This window comes from Taeniopygia guttata, chromosome 3, assembly GCF_048771995.1.
Source record: "Taeniopygia guttata chromosome 3, bTaeGut7.mat, whole genome shotgun sequence".
Lineage (NCBI taxonomy): Eukaryota > Metazoa > Chordata > Aves > Passeriformes > Estrildidae > Taeniopygia > Taeniopygia guttata.
Genome location: NC_133027.1, coordinates 61,635,657 through 61,654,245, shown reverse-complemented (window position 1 = coordinate 61,654,245; position 18,589 = coordinate 61,635,657). Strand labels below are relative to the sequence as shown.

The following is an 18,589-nucleotide window of genomic DNA, read 5'->3' as shown; positions in this document are numbered from 1 at the left end:
CCACTGGGGTGCCTTATACCCCTAGGTTTTAACAAGGTGGAGGAAATATTGAAGTTATTACAAAGAGATGTGCTTAGGAAGATTTTAACTAAACACTCCCTCAAATCCTTACACTGAATAAAACAGGCTGAGAAAGATTTAAGCCTTATCACTGTTATCTTTTTCTGTACTGAGAAAGCACTATTGTAAGAGATAATCTTGGAAAGGTCAGAACTTTATTATATGATTATAGAGGTCTTTGCAATTTTCTAGTGTCCATGATAGGGTACTGAAATCATGCAATTCCAAACTGTCTGCAGGGCTTGCTGTGTCTCTGACTCTCCACTTCCCATTTTCAACCAGTGAACTGTACTAGTAGAAACTAAGTGAATTAATATTTTCCTAAAACTGTTCTACTGCAGGAAACTCCTGTAAACATTCCAGAAATTCTGCTCTCTTGGCAATAAGTGATGGTGGTCTGCCTAATACGTAACTGTGACAAGAGTTCACAGATTTTGTCCAATTATTTTGCTGGTCAGAAAATAATAACAAAATTACAAATAACTAATAACAAAAGGAATAATCCAAAATAATTAAAGGGTTTTTTTACTCTTCCATGGGTAGTCCAGAAGTCAACAGCTAGATTAATACTATGACTCTTCCTATGTACTTAAAATATTTCTACTTAAGAATAGTCCTGCCCTGAGTATCAACTGCGACTATTAAATGTTGAGTATCTTAAGTGACATGTATTTAGAAATAATACTGTGGTTTCGAACACCACACTCTAAATGCAAGAAAGAACAGCCAAAATAAAGTTCCAATTTTTATGAGAAGATAAAAACAGTGATCCTAATGACTTACCTGACACACAGGATTAGCAACAAAAGAACAGAGAGTGTGCCTCCAAACAGGGATGTCTGGCAGTGAGGACACACTGTACTCTCAGCTCTCCATCTGCCACACATTCAACACGAGCTGCATCAGAGCAACCATGTGAGACACGCTGATCAGTCCAGCATCTGCCATCCTGCTCCAACTGAAGCCTTGCTGATCAACAGTTGTGTTGAAAAGCAGCTTCAATCACAGCAAGGAAAGTGCAGGTACCAGAGCCTGACCTTTAGACAAATGCATGCCCCTGTCTTACAGCAGAAGCACATCTGTGCAGACCTCTGTTCTTTTTGTTACGCCCCTGTCACTGAAGGTTAAGGGTGCACTGGCACACACATTTTCTATGTTGGACTGAGGAAGCACAAACCAGACACGCAACTGTGGTGGCCCTTCAGAGTTAACTCTGATCTGGCTCAGGAGCTGGCTCCAAGTCTGAGGATGAAGATTCCAACAGGTTTATGCCTGTTGTTCCAGCATTATCCAGACACGTGCAACAACCTAGTATGCCTTGCATTCAAAAAATGGCTGTGTAAGGGGCTGCAGTTTATTTGACTCACCAGGAGATGGCGGCTGAATCTTAGGCTGTTTCTTGGTATCTCCAGTGCTGAAGACTTCTGGAGGGGGCTCCTCCCCTCGCTCAATCTTGCACTCGAAGGCAAACAGGTACTGAATGTATTGTTTTTTCAGGGAGCTGGCTGCGCTGCTCGAAGTGCCAACGTTCAAGGTGGTTGCCAGCTCACGCCACTTCTTATTTTTATTAACCTAGCAAAGTAAACGGCAGAATCATTGGTTTGCAGCAAAGTGTTTTGTTTAAGGCAGGAAACAAAAAAGGAAAAAAAAAAACCACTTAATGTCTACTTGCTTTACTTTTTTTATTTTCCTCTTTTAACTAATGCTCATTACTCCCACACACAGTAATACACAGACAGCATTTACAGTTATAAAGCCATTAAGGAACCTACTGATTGCTACATAAAAAGCTTTGCTTGTGGAGTCTTCTGCATGGTGCATCCTTTAAATGTCTTACACCCTTCCAGGGCCTATGCTCTTCTGTTAGCAATCCATCTCCAAGCAAATTCCTGTTCACTCACTCCCTCCCTGACACCCACCCACACCCACACCATTCTAATTAAAAAGCAGCTTCCAAAATATAATTTAGAGAGTACTAACAGTGTTATTCCGCAATTTGTTTGAACAGTGATATGAAAAATAAATTTTTCTCCCAAATAGCCACCAGCTGTCAAGCAGTTCAGCTTGTAATTCCTGGTTCAATTCCTTTCACTTTAGTGCATCTTGCAGGGATGGATCAATGATCCTCTGGCTAGATGAGAGGCAGAGTGAAGTCAGGCCCCTTAATTAATTAAGGCAGACTTCAAACACTCAGGGCTAGTCCAGAAATACTCTGTATTACAATGCTGACTGCACCACTCCACTGTGAGTCTTGTTTGCAGTGTAAGAATATTGAAAGACTCTGCTCAAACACAGCTGATCTGTAATAATAGCGAAGTTCATTTGTCATCCTGGGTGATGCCACTGACTCACTCGGCTGTACCACTCGTAGCAGCCACTGCTTTTGCTCTAACACCTGATGTCTTTAAGTTCATTCAACCAGTTGTGCAATTTATAGGTATGATCCAAGGAGCAGGGTCAGCACCAACATAAATTTGCTTTAAACATCTGAGAAATCTCATCAGCTGTGGGTAGCAATTCTGATTCCATGATTGTCTGCCCTAAGGTCTGATATTTTAATGACTCCACCTTAACTTGTACAGCTAGAAAGATTATCATCAGCCATACTTTTCCTTAGTCTGTTTGCCAGCAAGGAAAACATTTTCTTAAGTTTCTCTCAGTGTTTAATAACACTGTAACTGCTGCCAGTCAGCAAAGATCTTTTGAGGATGGCATTAACAGCAAGCAGGTTGGCATGGCTATGCTAAGTGTTTTTATTTCTCTGGTACATCCTGCAAGAAGAACCCAGGAGTTAAAGGAGACCAGATTTTCATTAAGTGCCCTTGTTGAGGCCTGAAATCCAGTTACACAGCTCTTTGTGCCTACTGGCTTACAGCTAAGTGGTGCGTAATGAACACATTGCATAATTCAAACAGAAACATTCATGCCTAAATGCCCAGTATATTGGCATTTAAAAGAAGACTCTCAGCAGCTGGTCTGTTCGTGTTGGGACCCCATCAACAGCAAATCCTCAGACAGGGGATATGCACCACTGCTGCACAGCTCCACTCCCTGCCACTCTCCGGGCAGAGTCACGAGATGTGGTGGAGTGCAGCAGTTGGAGCAACAGCTTTTTAGGAGGGCATCACACAGATGCATTTAAATAAAACTCAGCAAGGAAAGCTTTGCACCTCTGAGTAGCTCTAAACAGATAAACATAGTGACCATTCATGTGGGCACGCCAGCAAAATCAGGAGCCCTCATTTTAAGTGTTAATTTTAACCAGTACTAAAGCACACACATTTGTAACTCAAGCTCTTTCAGAAATCAGTCTAAGTGAACATCATCTCTTCTTTGGCAAAGCATAATGTCTGTCACTGAAAATCAACACTGAATGTCCCAAAATAAAATAAATTTCCATAATAAGAAAACATGAATAACTCTCTAGAATATCCCATCTGCCCCCCATCTTGCTCAATTTTTGATGCTAAGAGTCACACTGTGGGCACAATCATGCTGTATGAGACAGAGCAGCTGCATGATACAATTTACCTGTAATAAAGTTTCTAAGCTAAAAGTAATCAAATCCGTATGACGCTGAGGGGCATGAGATGATCACTAAAAATGTCAGTATAACATCTCTTACCAGTCTACAGCATTTAACAACTGGCAGAATGAACTATGTTATGTTTCTCTGCCTTCCTTTAATAAGAAGAATAGCTATAATCCCTGGATTTGAAGGGACAATTATCAAATTCAGTAGTCAAATCCTATGTTGTGAGGTGCACTATTAAAAATAGCTTTGGAAGGGGTACTAATTGATGTTGGACATTTCTTTCTTGAACTAACGACACATATTATGAAAATATGTTATCTTTATGAGAATATAATTTGTTTGCCGTATTTTTGAGTTCAGATTTTGTAATTGGTGGAGAATTGTATGTTTTAGTATTATGTTTTCTACAGTATTACACATGCATATTTATCTACATATTGGCTATGTTTAAGACCTTATTTTGCAAGGCATTGAACAAATGTTCTCATAAACAGAGAACTTATGAATCCCTGCACTTCACAATAGTGTCTAGTGTCTAGCCAGTGATCCCCAAGATGCAAGAGATGCTTTGTAGAAGCATCAGGCAAGGACAGGTGACTTTGAATGCCAAATCTAAGACTGCAAGTACTGACCGTTTTCTCCTGCTTTCCCTTTAGATGATAAACAGTGAAACATCTCATTTTGCTCTGTGGTGAACATCCCCATAGAACTCATGAATATTTTTCCAACATCCCTATGCAAAACTTCAAATTAACTGGTGAGAACACAAATGAAAGCTTCTGTCTCCCATCTGTGACTTTTTTATTCTCAGCTCTTCCTGCTTTCATTTTTCTTCAACTCATTTAGGTAATTCACCTTTTCCTTGTAATCATTATGTTAGCAAGGCAACCCAAAATATCCCGTAAGCATTTTCCAAACACAGCATAGTCTGTGTCTAAGAAACACATATACCGTATAGAGACACTCAGAACTAAAGGTTTGGGATGAAAGAGTGCATTTTAAGAATATTTCTGCAGTTTCTCTGGAGAGATGAACTGAATTGTCCTACAGGCTGTATCTCTATATTGGAAAAATGGACTTTAAAGTCTCCTTTTCCTTTTAGCTCTATCATCTTCTTACTCATAATTTTGATCCAGTGGCCTTTTCCTATTTTCTTCTCTCAGCAGCATTGCTAGATTCTCCTGAAAAGGCAACAATTTCATCTGTCTACAGCAACGGACAATCTTGATTCAAGCTCCAAAGTTTTAGGGCCATTATGAAGCCCAAAATGAACTCCAGACAGCTATCAAAGCATGGAACTATTTTCTTCAACAATATTGTCTGGGATGAAAACCTAATGATGTATCCAGCAGGAATACTCTAGAAAAAAAGAATATTGATTTTTTGAAGGTTCACTTTTAACTAGTTCTTCTCACCTGTGCTAAACCTCCGATCTCCTTGACGCAGACATAGAGCCTGAACAGGTCCAAGGGCTTCTTGCCCACAGCTGGCAGACTGGCCACAGGCGTGCCCCTCTCCTCCATGAACGTCAGGTACCGATCCACCCACAGCTTGCGCTCTGGCTCATTTCCTAGCTCATAGACTTTAGTGATCTTCTCTCCAGTTGTGGTAGAGGAACTTGATTTCTAAATTGCAAGAAGAAAAGAAAGAGTTGGGGGAAGGGTGGGAGGGGAAGGGAAAAGAAAGTAAGAACCTCACAACATCGAAAAAGAGAAGATGTCAAACAAACTAAAGCTATCACACAACAGTCAGGAATGAAGGCTACTAGTTCAGGCACAAACAGTACATTCTGTCCATATACAGAAAAGTCAGCTTTACAAATAAAAGGCCCAAACTCCCCATTCTCATATTTATTTCACTGATCTGAACTTTGGATCCCAGAAGGCAAGTTTCTGATGTTGCCTCATGTCATTTTAAGAAGAGGTAGCTCTCACAGAGTGCTTCTCGTCCACTTATCTCAAAGTGCTTTGCAAGCAACTATTCTGGTAAAATTAGAAACAAGTTTGTCCCACACAAGTTTAGAAAATCCTAAAACCAAACCAATCCTCTCCTCTTTGCCCTCAAAGATGGGCTAGAGAACCTGAAAGTGATCCTCTAGAGCAGGAATTGCACAAAAATAGCCTAAAACGTGAATCATAGTACACTAGTACACTAGTACATGGAGAAGTAGTCCTCTCTTCAGAGTCACAAATGGTTATGCTTTATTACCACTTCACACCACTGGTGGCCAAAACGCAAGATGAGCAAGAGTGCCTACAGTACAAGGAGATTGGTGGCAATACTTTTTGTGAAATGCCAATTAACTGCCTGATCCAATAAAGCTTGTAAGTAGCAACTACTCTTCTCCCCTGATGGAGTACTGATGATATCCATCTCTTGTTGTCCTTGCAAAGGGAATGTGTGTTATGACCTGGGGAAAACCAAGGATGGACAGCAATCAGAGCTGAGACACCACCAGAAAAAGCAGAACAGGTGGCAAGAGAAGAATTCCATCTCTGTGGCAAAAAGGCAGGAACGTACCTGCTTTCCTGCTGCTCTTTGGGCTTTACAGCTAATGAAAGCTCATGTTATATTTTATTCTCTTTTCTCCTCTTTTTTTTTTTTTTTTTTTTTTTTTTAATGTAGAGACAGCAGAAAGATGAGGCTGCTACACAAACTGTAAATTCTCACTGCATCTTTTCTGTGCAGTGTAACCCTGTGAGCTGGGCTCTGTGCCATGTGTGGACAGACCCTGTCACAGACCCTACCCAAGCTGCCTCAGCTCTGACAGCAGAAATGGGCTGCTGCTACAGCAGGACAACCCTCCTACTTGCACAAAGTGAACTGATTTGCTCAGCAGTGGAAGATGGGAGTGGTTCAGAATTAAACACAAGGGAAAAACACTGCCATAAATCTTTGGGAAAGGAGCCAAATATGTGAAGGGAAACATATCCTTTACGTCTGTATAGTAAAAGCCTAAACTTTGTTGTTGATTGCAGTAGACACTTCTTAAAACTCATCTAGTCAATCACTCTTTCCCTCTTTTGCCTTTTCCTTACTTTGAACTGAAGATAGACTATTGTCAAGTAAACAGAAACTCATTCCTAGTTGAACATTGCTAAAAAAAATCCTCCCTGTACCTCACAGATGCTACAGAACCACTCACTTTGTCCATGTCCCCACATAGTGGTGGGGCCTGGCACTCAACACCATGAAAGAGGGACACAGCAGAGTAGAACCCCACTGCCAGTGATTTCAAGAGCATTGCCACCATTTATCTTGCATGTTAGCCTGGGAAATATGACAGACTCTGTATCTCCTTCCAGCTATCAGCTGCAACTTGGCAAAACTGGAAAAGAGTCAGGAGAAATGAAACATGAGGCCAAGGGGGTGACCTAGCAGTTCCATGAGCCATTGCTGTTCTTTCCAGTGAATGGATATTAATTTTAATTAAATAAATAGCCTCCTTTAAAGTTTTCCGCCTTGCTGACACTGTAACTTCTTCACAGCAATCCTTCCTACAGACATATATGATTACCTTACTTAGAAATGAGGTGCACGCCTGCATTTACTTCAGCCAGACTCAGTTGCGTTACAACTCCTGCTGAAGTGAGAGTCAGGGCTAAATTTGTTTTATTAATACTAAGTGGCTGGCAGGAAATACACTGATATGAATCCTGCAGATTATGCAAAGAAAGCACAAACTGATTTTGTAATAGCAACCAATTTACTGGAAGCGTCATTTGCTATATATCTTGGTGCTCAAGAAAATCAGTTTAACTCTTAGCAACAAATACGCTTTTTCAAAGTTTGGGAGGGTTTTTTTTAGTGGGTGGAAAGGGGAAAGGTGGGAAGTCATGCTGCTACTAATTTGATGTGGTGAGCACCAGATACCGATCACACAGGCTTGAACAGCTGAATGAACTGGAACTACCTCACCACCTTTGTAGTAAGTACAAAGTTACTCTACTGCTCACCAGCATCAATTTTAATCTGACACTTAAGATGCCTCAGAACTCTACAAAAACGAAGGTGGGAAATTCCAGCTTTTATGCAGAAAACTTTCTATGTGATTATATTCTAACATATGAGGCAACAAAATAGTTTCTATTTCACTTTTATGGTGAACCATGATTAAGAAAGTTCAGGTTTACAAGTTTTAGGGTTTCATTTTTGCATGTTAAGATTCACTTTTTCAAATCAGAATCAGAGCAGAAGGGAAACAGCTAAGAATTTTTCTTTCTGCATTTTTCTACTATACATCTCAAATGATGCTGCTTTTCAGCACTGCGGCAGCAAGCTCTAAAATGACAGTATAATCTGAAAACTTTTCACAGCTTACAGAAGGTAAGAAGTGTTTCTTACTGTGTGAGCTTTCAGGTTGTCATGCTTTGTAAAATGGGTGCAATTTTCTTCTAAAATGAAATGTTAACTTTAGAAGAATGCACTGGAGGGAAGAATGCTATTCCTCAAGAGTAAAGATCTTTTTCTCTTCTCTATTTTTATAAAAGTAAATGTATAAAAATGACAGATGTGTGCAAGCTAGTCTACACACAAACAAACTTCAGTTTTACATGGGCAGGTTCAGCTGGAAGCAGAAATTTACCTATAAATATTAAATATTAACCCTTATAAAACAAGGGTTTAAAAGAGAAAGATCCCATTTTAAACTAAAATGAGCACATCCCAGGCAATGCTGGAAGAATACAGATGATGACTTTTTCTTGTTAAGTATGTTAATAATTTTGGTGATGGAAGAATGCTAGTGCAAGCCTGTGGCAGATATCTTTAATGATTTAGTTATATCCTACTCTGCCTGCAGCCCCCAGCACTGTTCCACATGATACAGTTGCAGTGTTTAAATGGGTGATTAAAAAAACTCCACCAAAGTATGTGGATGCCAAAGCCAATTCCCATACTTTCTTTTCAATACACCTACCCACTATTAAAACTGTATTATATGCAGACCCTTGTATGGCGAGTCTGCAGAACCCTTCAGAGCAACACAAATTTATGTAGGAGTTATTTTCACATGAAAGGCAGTGGGTAGTTGCTTCTTTACATATCTTTAAGGATCTATATTTATACAATTATCTACTGTTCCCTTCCCTGACTTCAGTGAGGAATTTGCCAATATTATACTTGTTACACAGACCTCATTTACTACAGAACAAAGTGTGCATACACAGGCAGTTAAAACTGTTGAAGCCCAATCCCTGGTAGAGGCTTGTGCAGGACACATTATTTTGTCAAGATTTTCTCCTGAAGGACTCTGGAGACTCCTCCCAGCTACCACCATGGAGGTGTAGTACTGTATTCACTGTCATGTTCATGGGTACCTATGGACAGCTAACAGCATTTCATGGGCTTTTTGTAACCTCCTGTTTTACTCATGTTGCAGTGACCCTGCATAGTTTACACTCACACTTGAAATGTCTCTCTTCAAGAATTTTAGAATTACCTCACCACTGTCAGGGATGCACATTATATGCAAAACTGGCAGAAGTGTCCTTTTCCTGACATGCCCAAGGAAGCCTCAAAACCTAAGGTTCATCAGTTCTTTCTCCCCATTTCCTCATGCCCCTCTTCCACAAAAAACAGCTGAAAGAGAGGATCCACTTAGCAGAATCACAGGGATACCTTGAAGTGAATCAGAAACCATTCACCCCTGCTTTTATTCTCTACTGGAATGGACAAGTTGTAGCACATGAAACGGCTTTGGGATTTAATGAACCAATTCAGGCTGTTTTCAAGTGTAACGAAATGCCTGCAATCAATCTTTCCAGTCTATGTCAGGCTGCTGTTGAAGTCGATGAAGTTATCCAATCCACTGGCCTTCATAGGTAAAAAGGGATCAGCTCATTTGCAGCACTTATTTTTCCATCATTCCAAAGCTCTGTATTTATCCATGTCTAACTGAAGCTTTTGGAGAGAGGGACATTCAGAAGAAATTGAAAGCATAAACTTTCCTCATTTATTTTTTCCAATGTTATACTCTGTCAATCATCTATACTTTATTTACACGAAAAAAAATCTCCACATATGCTCACGATGACTCCAGGATTTGCTATGCAGTTTATGCAAGAGCTCAGGAATACATTCTTGTTTGGTTGTAGAGGAAGCACTCAATGTGTTAGGCAGCCTGTGCAATAACTCTCTTGCTTTCCTCCAGAAAACTGCCCAAACAACCAATACTCCAAACATCACTACAAACAAAAGTAACAGAATTTTGATGTCACCCTTTCACAAATGTTTTTAAGAAAAAGATGAAACCTTGTGGGAACAAGTAACATCAGCTGCCTTCTGAGACTCAAAGTTGCTGTTAAATCAACATCCAAAGATTTAAGTGGTGCATTTCATGCCATGCTGCCCCCTTGCTCAGGGGAGTCTGTAAATGTCTGGGTTTTGGATAGTTAGGTCTCTTCCCCTCTGATTGGCCTTCCTCTGTTTGCCCTGAGACATACTCTGTAACATATCACTTTGTAAAAATTGTTATCAAAGAATTATTGCTAATTTAAATGCACTTTAACACTGGGGAAACCCCCTTTCTGTACAAGAATATGTTACAATATTTTTCTACAGAGACATTATGATCATTTCTACTTTTGGTAAAAAGAAGTAAGAGAGGAACAATATATATTCCTATTTATTAAAAAAAAAAAAAAACAAAAAAAACCAAAACAAAACAAAGCAAAAATGACCAGATGGACATTTGCTCCCCGTAGACCTAGACGTAGATCTTAGGTCTGCATTCTCTTTTCTATATATGTATACAGATTTTCTACGTGTGTACATATATATATAGATAGAAAGATAGATGATGAAATTTGTTTTAGTACCACACATCTTTCTCAGGTTCTTCTTTGCAACCTGTGTGAGACTGATTAAACACTACTCATCTAAAAAATAGTTTTCCAAAAATGTACATGCATCAGAAATTTTTTCAGCTCACAGTCTGGGTTATTTCAAAATAACCAAATGAAGCAAATTAGAAAAAAAAAATGGTTTAGACTGTGCCTTGACAGCCTAATGGCTGTGTTTCCAAATACACAATTCAAAATTAAAAATGTTTCATAAATAAAAATGGCAACTTTTTTTGTGGTGCTGAGTCTATAATTTAACTTTTGATGGGTATTAGTTTCAATAGGGGAGAAGATGTCTTGTTTTGTTTTTTTTTCCTTTGTTCTTTTTTCCCCTCTAAATAATCCTTGTAAAGACAAGTGCAGCAACCAGAGTGAAGTCAGTTGTGTGAAGGAGTTTGGGCCCAGGAACAGAAATGGAATTGTTCTTAACAACACAGTTGGCATGCTTAGAAGCTGATGCATTACAGGAAGGATGTTTTCTTCACAACAACTGCTGTTTTACCAGACAGCACACTTGCATGATGCACACAACTTTACTCTTTCTTATTTCAAAGTACTGTTGGGACAAATTTTGCCCTTGGATAAGCATGCTCAGGCCCCACTGAAGCCAGGCAGTGGAACTTACAGTCATGTGTCCGAGAGCAGAATTTGTACCCAGTGTTATAAAGAAAGAAAACTGTTTAGTGGATAAGTAATTAAGAAAAGGAATTTACAAAACAAACAAGCAAGCATTAAAATATAATTAATTACAGAAAAATAAACAAAAACCAAAATAACCAGAGCCACTTACAGGGCTTGATGGAGTCTTTGGCCAGCCTGGGCTGCTAATGCTATCACTTTCATCTCCATGAAATGAGGAGATGCTAGCAGAGCTTGGGGACATTGGGGAAGGGACTGGCAGGTTGCCTGGGGTTGGGGGCTGAGAAATACCCTGAGAGCTGTAGCTATCCTGTGGTAGAGGAATACAAAAAAAAAAAAATATGACAAAGGCAGGGCAAACTTTATTAAAAACAAAACAAAAAAATACATCCAGTTTAACAGACTGACCAATTTTTATATATAAAATATATATAAACAGAGACACATACAGAAAACACACACATATATAAATATATTTATATATATATATAAAAGGTATTAAAACAACATAGTTAGTATAATTTGGAAAGTTTGCTGGATGCTTGGCTAAAGTCACTAAGCGACCATGCTTACTTCAAGCTCACATGAAATGCTAAGCATGGGTTTCCCGTTATGAAAGAAAGAAATAAAAACAAGCCGTTCACCTTATTTAATCAAATAAGGCAGGAAAGCAAAATATTAAAGTATGCTGCTGCTGCGGCCAAAACAGGAAGCTATAACTGCAGGCAGAGAAAAATGGCTGCAAGGATTGAAACCAGGCAAGACCCTTCTTTCCCACCCACCTGGCACAGCCAAATGCCCACGCAACTTTTGGCTTGGGATGCTTTGCCCCCACAAGTTGAAATGCCGTAAGAACTAGTAACTTTCAGATCCACACAATGAAGAAAGAAAAAAAAAGAAAAGAAAAAACAAAAGAAACAAAGAGATTGCACGTGAATGGAAAGGCATGCAGGAAAGAACAGAAATGGGTAGGCCAAAACCAGGAGATGAAGGACAACACAGCAGACCTCTGCAGGCGGAACCAACACCACGTGCGGAAGGTGGTAAATACCTTTGACTTGCTCTCGGGTTGGGGGGCTCCTTCTTCTTTGCCATCTGCTTTGAGAGGAAGGGGAAGTTTGGACTCACCAGGTGTCATCATATCTGCAAGACCCATAGGTGCTAATCGAAAACAGGAGAAACAGTTAAGCATGACTATGTTTGGTTTGTAGGAAAAAACACGCCTCCTGCTGCATGGTTGAGGTGCCACGTGAAGGAGAGGTTTTCCCACGTCTGTCCTGTTACTCTAGCATCCAGAAACCTGGAAACCTCTTCAGTTGAAGTGAGGAAACAAAGGAGAACGAACAGGAAGAGAATACAAGCACCATGCAACAACAACCATCGCTTAACAGAGTAGAATTCCTTCTTCATGCTGTTGGTGCTCTTCAACTGCCTCTGCGTTTGACCACAACATTTTAACAAAACAAGTCTATTTTAATTACTGCACTTTCCCTTTAGCAATACACAAATGTAAATGAAAACAATGCACATTCTGCTTTCCATGTTGAATCTAAGAAAAAACCAGAATTTTCCTATTACATCTGCATTAAGGCTGGTGTCCAGCAGATAATTCCTGCCCCTACCGACTTCAATATGAATGGCTCAGCCACTGTGAGCCTTAAGTACAGAATTACAAGCTGTAAACTGTGCTCTGTTGGACAACCAGCACTCAGTATCTTCCTCCTGCCAAAACGAGGTGGGACTATAACGAACACATAAATGTCTTTCTCTGATAATGGCATGCACTTGCTTCCCAGGGGTGCAAGGAATTTAAGTTTTTTTTTTTTTATTATTTGAAGATGCAAGTGCCAAGTATAGTATTATTGCTGCAGAGCTGCTGGGTTCCTGGTTCCTGGATTTCTAGAAAGATGCAAGAAGAAACATTCAGAGAAATAGAAAGAAATTACTGGGCAGAGCAGATGCTAGGAGGTGCCATGACACTGAATCGATGCAAATAACCAGAAAACAGCAGCAAGACACTAGGTGATTCTTTGCCTGCTGAAAACCATGTGCATTGCATTTGTGAAAGACTGGATTACTTTCCCTTTCTCTCTTTTTAATCCTCCTCATGCCCTTCTTTCAAAAAATATGAAGTAAGAAAAATACAGAATAGCCTAAAAGACAATAAAAAAGAAAAATTATATATCCCACATGTAAAAATGTAAGAATTAGTAAACCATCACTGTCTTTACCAGAGTAAAGTGGCTCTTGCAAAATGACAGCGCTGGCTTGCACTAGGCAGCAGGCACACTGCACAGCGAGCCAAAGACAGGAAGGGGAAAAGAAGCTTTAAAAATACTTCACAGATTGCCCACTACAAAATGATTATTGCACATATTCATGTATTACTATGTTTTAGAAAATAATTAGTTTTAATTACAGCAGTGAGAGCATGAGCAGGACTCTAGCGAATACGCTGGCAAGCTTTGCAGTGTTAATTTGCTAATATCTTTAGCATCACTGCAGGTTGAGACTCTGGCTCTGCCAAAAAAACCTACCCAGCCATGTGCCATGTGAGTTTACAACTGTATGCTCAATATTCAGCTTTGAACTGCCGGTGTTTTTCATGGGCACATTTTCTTGTTTTTTCAAAGCACATTTGTAGCCCAATCAAGCCCTTAAAGTCATCACAACACACAAATCATAATTGAGATTTAAAAAAAAAAAACAACTTGCAATACTTCAGACTTCAAGAATTGGAACAAAAAGCCTTTTACAAGTGATGCAGCTGCACAGAAAAATCTATTGGGATCAGCTAAAAATGCTGTTATTTTTATGTATGTGTGTGAAATCTCAACAAAACAGCCAGTCAACATGCTACTGGGAAGTCAGCATCCACTAAGCATTTGATTTGTATGCATTTTGCCCTTATACTCTGCTTGAGGAGCTGGGGCAGCTTGTGACCATTCTCAAGTGAAGGATGGCAGCCTAACATGTTCTAGTTTTGAATTTGCATTTTAAAAAGTTGGTTACTTTTCTTTCAGAGATTTTAAAAAAAATATATGTACAAAATGGTCAAATATATGCCACAGTGTAGTTTCAAACTGGTATGCAGAACTGTTATACAAAATCCATTTTAACAGTTAACACATTTCATGCTGTGAAAGTGCTAAAAAAGAACTCTTGGGTTTTAGCTTCAAAGCAAGCAAAGCTGACCCTTCCCCTGTAAAGCAATTTTAGAGAGGTCAAACAAAGCAAAGTTAATGATAACGTTTCTTCACCAGAATTCTGCATAACTAAGTCCTCTCTGCTGGTACCTCACTTTTATCTAGTTGGCACATCATACTTCTATTACAAAGAATTTAAAAATTGTGTCCACTTCTGATAGTCCTGTTTCCATTAGAACTCCCTTATGGGATCTGTTTCAGAGGGGTTTAAGTTAACACCTCATATAAAGGGCTACTAACTCCAGTCTGCAGATTACAGCACACATTCTGATTCTGTATTAGTCATGTTTAGAAATGTAAAAATACAGGTTCATTTTAGCTTTTGACTATTTTTTGTTGGCATATACAAACATAACTATGAGGAATTGGAGACAATTATGAAACAAATAATAAAATCAGCCAAATACTGTTTCACTTTTTGTTCTAAATTATTTAGTACATCTACATTCTTTCTTTGTACCTCTAAGAGAAGAACTGCAAGCATTTTACTGGCAAACTGCAAGGTTGTCTATTTTCCCTATAGCTTTTACTCAAGATGTTTCTACAGCTACTTTTCTATCTGCCGTTGAAATGCTGTTTTGTAACTTCTTGCAAACATACTCTCCAGCGATTTGTGAGAAGACATTCTTTCACTTTTTTTAGCTAAGTGGTACAGCAAGAGCATTGTTCTGACCCCTTCTGAGCAGTGAAATACTGTTATTGTCACGAAATGGCTAAAATAAGACACAGACTCTTACTACACAGGTACTAATAATTCTGCCTGTGAAGTGCAGACCAAAGGAGAAAACATTGTAGAGAGGAGGATAACAGGGAAATCTTGACTCAAGAAGTGTTGTGGCATACTGTGAATAGGTTTCAAGTACTAGCCTCTGGCTTATAAGAATTTAAGAGCTAGAATGATTTCAAAAAGCAAGTATAGGTCAAGGTCCTGAATTAACTATTCCACACTGAATTTAATGTACTCAAAGGCAGATACTGACATGAGTAAAACTGCAGCAAAGAATTCTTTTTTGCTAAAGGCTGCTCTACCAGTCCCAGAAGATGATGAAATACTATAGAAGCAGCAATATACAAACATTGTTTTTCTCTTTATTGCTAGTGTGATAACAAATCATGCTCTACAAAACAGAATACTCCCTCTTCTCTCCCTTGTAATGTAATCTCTCTCCCTTCCAACCCTAGCACTCTCCCTCCACGGAAAAAAGAGAAGAAAAAGCAAAAGCAGTGAATTAGTGACTGTGGAGTTGACGAGAGGATTCCCACTGCTTTGATGCCCGCTGAAAAAACAGAAGAGGGACAACAGCACTGCCCAACGTCCTGCCATAAATGATCCTCCAGCTCTGGAGACAGTGCAGCCAAAGGTGGTTGGGGACCTTATCTCAAAAGGCTGAGAGGGTCACCAGGGATCTCAGTGCCACATTGCCTTTCTGCTGACAAGTCCTGTCCAAGGAATGACAAGTACAAGCAGTTCGGGATGTGGGCATCTCTATGCCAGGTGCTGGCTTGATTTACACTCACACAGTGACCACTGGATCATGGCCATCATTTGTTTGGAATATAGGTGATGGGACATCTCAGCTGTTACCACCTACTGACACCTCCAGAAAGTTTATCTAAATGTGTATTAATAGCTCCTACAAAGATATGTATTAGAGAAAAAAAAAAACCTGAAATAAATTGAGATACTATTTTTCAGAAAAATGCAACCAAGCTGCAAACTAGAAAAATCCAAAGTTTCTAAAAAAATATTTTACCTGCATAAATATCATTGCTTTTCCTGTCAGAGGTTCATCCAAATAAATGCCAAGTCAAATATAGAGCATATGTATGATTTTTAGTATTATTTTAAAGTGTCCCTTTAACTCCTTTAGTGCAAATAATTTTCCTACAATATCAAATTTTCTGTAAAGTATTATGATATTAAAAGTTAATTGGGAATAACAATATCCAGAAAAAGAAAGAGTTCAGTAAGACAGAGGTACTGAAATAAGGAAAGTATCCTTAAGCAGTCAGGAAATTAATGCCTTTTTATTGGTTTGTTCATCTCCAGAGATAGCAGATTGTGAATGCCAGTTTCTATGCAAGAACAATATGGAAACTTGTGAGACATAAATTTCATATTGCTTCTTTTTAAAGATAATTTTCACTAGAATTAACAAAGCTTCCAGCATGAGCTATATTGGGGGTTGTAAATTTCCTGTTTATTATATGCATTTTTAAAGCTGGAATTTGAAAAATAGGGGGGGGAAATTCTAAAAACATGTATGGGTAATGTGAACTCATACAATAAAAGGACAGCAGCAGTTATACAATTTTTCTGAATGGCAGCTTGTTCCATAATTGTGAAGGGATTCTGACACCTTTTTTTCTGAAGCTTTTGTTATTGTTATGGATGGAATACTCTATTAGAAGAATCTGTCTTCTTTGATCTTGTAATTTCTGTGTTCCTAAACCACTCTGCATCAGCAGAAGCTGGTGATCTGCTGTTTGATCCACAGTCACTGTTGAAGTATCAGGATGCATAACTGCAGCATGATTTTCCTTTCAGTTGTGACATTAATTAAAAGAAACTAAAGACAAAAGGATCACCTGGTAATGAGGAGTTATAAACACTACTAAAAATGGGTGACAAAACCAGTGTTAGACATAGCTGTGCTGAAGCTCCAACACCATATGAAAACAATTCCATCAGTTATCAGCAATCTTCTCCTATTTTAGAGTACAACCTAAAAGTGCATTTTATTGAAATGAAAGACCTGCCTTCTTCCCTCACAACAGGCAACAAAACTGCCCCCTTCAAAACCCAGACAACAAAGAAACTAACTTTTCCTTATTGCTCACCTTAGGTTTTCACTGCCCTCTAGCTGAAGTCACAGCTGTGGATGCCCAGTGCATGTGAGCAAAATTAACCAACGCCTTCACTCCAGCAGCAGCCACTCTGCTGCACTTGGTTTTGGCCCTCCACATTGACTGAACCCTGGTTTATCTGACAGATGTGTGATTTTATGGGGCAGGGAGGAAGGGGAAGCTAAGGAGCCACATAGCTGAATTGGTCTTCCTGCCACAGAAAATCCTGTTTTCAAGCTCCTAAAAAGGTATCACCTATAGGTTCTCCACCTCATCAAATGCAGGGCCAGAGCTGACCTTAAAATGCACCCCCAGCTCAAGAAAACATCATTAAAAGTACTGTATTTGCACTTGTCGTAAGCTTCCATTTTTTTGACCGAAGCAGAAGGATGAGTCTGGATAGGGGCAACTAAGCATTCCCACAGCATTTGCACTCAACAATGTATTTACACCTCATTTTCTCTTTCTGGTGTGTGTGTCCATCTCCTCCCCAACAGTGTCTCTTGGAGGTCTGTAAAGCAATTCTAGATGCATGTGTGCTCCCACACAGACTGAAAGAGGTGCACTGAACTCCTCTAGTTCATCTTATACTTATTTTCCATTGGGTAATCTCTGAATTAATAAAACTGGAACAAAAGAAAACCTCACAAATGCACGGGCAGAAAAAACCCTGATAAATGTTTAAATTATTAAAAATCCAATATTTCAGAATGCATAACACAATAAAAAGAGTATGACTACCCCATACAAAAGACTGCTAGGATAAATGGTCTTGCATTGAACAGATTTCCACTGTATGAAATAACAAATGGCTGAATTATCTGAACAAAAAAACCTCTGTGAATCTTCCTTTAAACTGGTTATTCCTTAGGAATACATAAATCTTCTTAGGCAGGGCACTCTGCCATCTGTTTGCTGTTGGTTATTTTTGCAGCTCTGGGGGCCGACGGAAAAGGGTGGAAAAATTACTTCTGCTAATAGCAAAACAGAATTTATAGCACAGTTTCAATGCTCAGAAGTAATTTTATTTCAGCAAGCCAGACAAAACACATAACTACACAAACAAAACATAATATTACCTGGGACAGCTCTGGTGGGGAAAAAGCAAGCTATTATCTAATGCTCTTTTCAATAGCTTGTCCCTCTTTATCCAGATGGTGCAGTGTGCTGTCTGGGCTAGCCAAAAGCTTCCAGGCTAGAACTGGAAAAAGACATTTTTTTTTTTTTTTGGTTTTTTTGTTTTTTTGGTTTGTTTGGGGTTTTTTTGTTACTTTCTCTCTCTCTGTTTAAAAAAAAAATCTTACTGATTAGCAGCTTCCTTTCCTCTGCTAACCAAAATGGTAACAATGTTCTTGAAATATACCACACTGTTCAGCGTCTCAGCAGCTCCTATGCAGAGGAAAGAAACTCTGCACATACTAGACACCTGCATCTCACTGTGGCTACTTTCTTCCAAAGAC

At 39.1% G+C, this 18,589-nt stretch overlaps 1 protein-coding gene across 6 annotated transcripts in view; it reads right to left on the bottom strand.

Annotated features, from left to right (window-relative positions):
* ARID1B (AT-rich interaction domain 1B) overlaps positions 1-18,589 on the bottom strand; it is a 323,798-nt gene that overhangs the window by 22,121 nt on the left and 283,088 nt on the right. For 4 of the 6 annotated variants that reach the window (XM_030268062.4, XM_030268064.4, XM_072926976.1 and 1 more), the window contains 4 exons: positions 12,128-12,237; positions 11,228-11,386; positions 5,011-5,220; positions 1,428-1,632 (listed from right to left, as the gene is read on the bottom strand). In XM_030268062.4, coding sequence (XP_030123922.3) covers positions 1,428-1,632; positions 5,011-5,220; positions 11,228-11,386; positions 12,128-12,237 — 684 coding nt within the window. The remainder of the gene's footprint in view (positions 1-1,427; positions 1,633-5,010; positions 5,221-11,227; positions 11,387-12,127; positions 12,238-18,589) is intronic. The other 2 variants (XM_030268067.4, XM_072926978.1) reach the window with 1 other exon arrangement.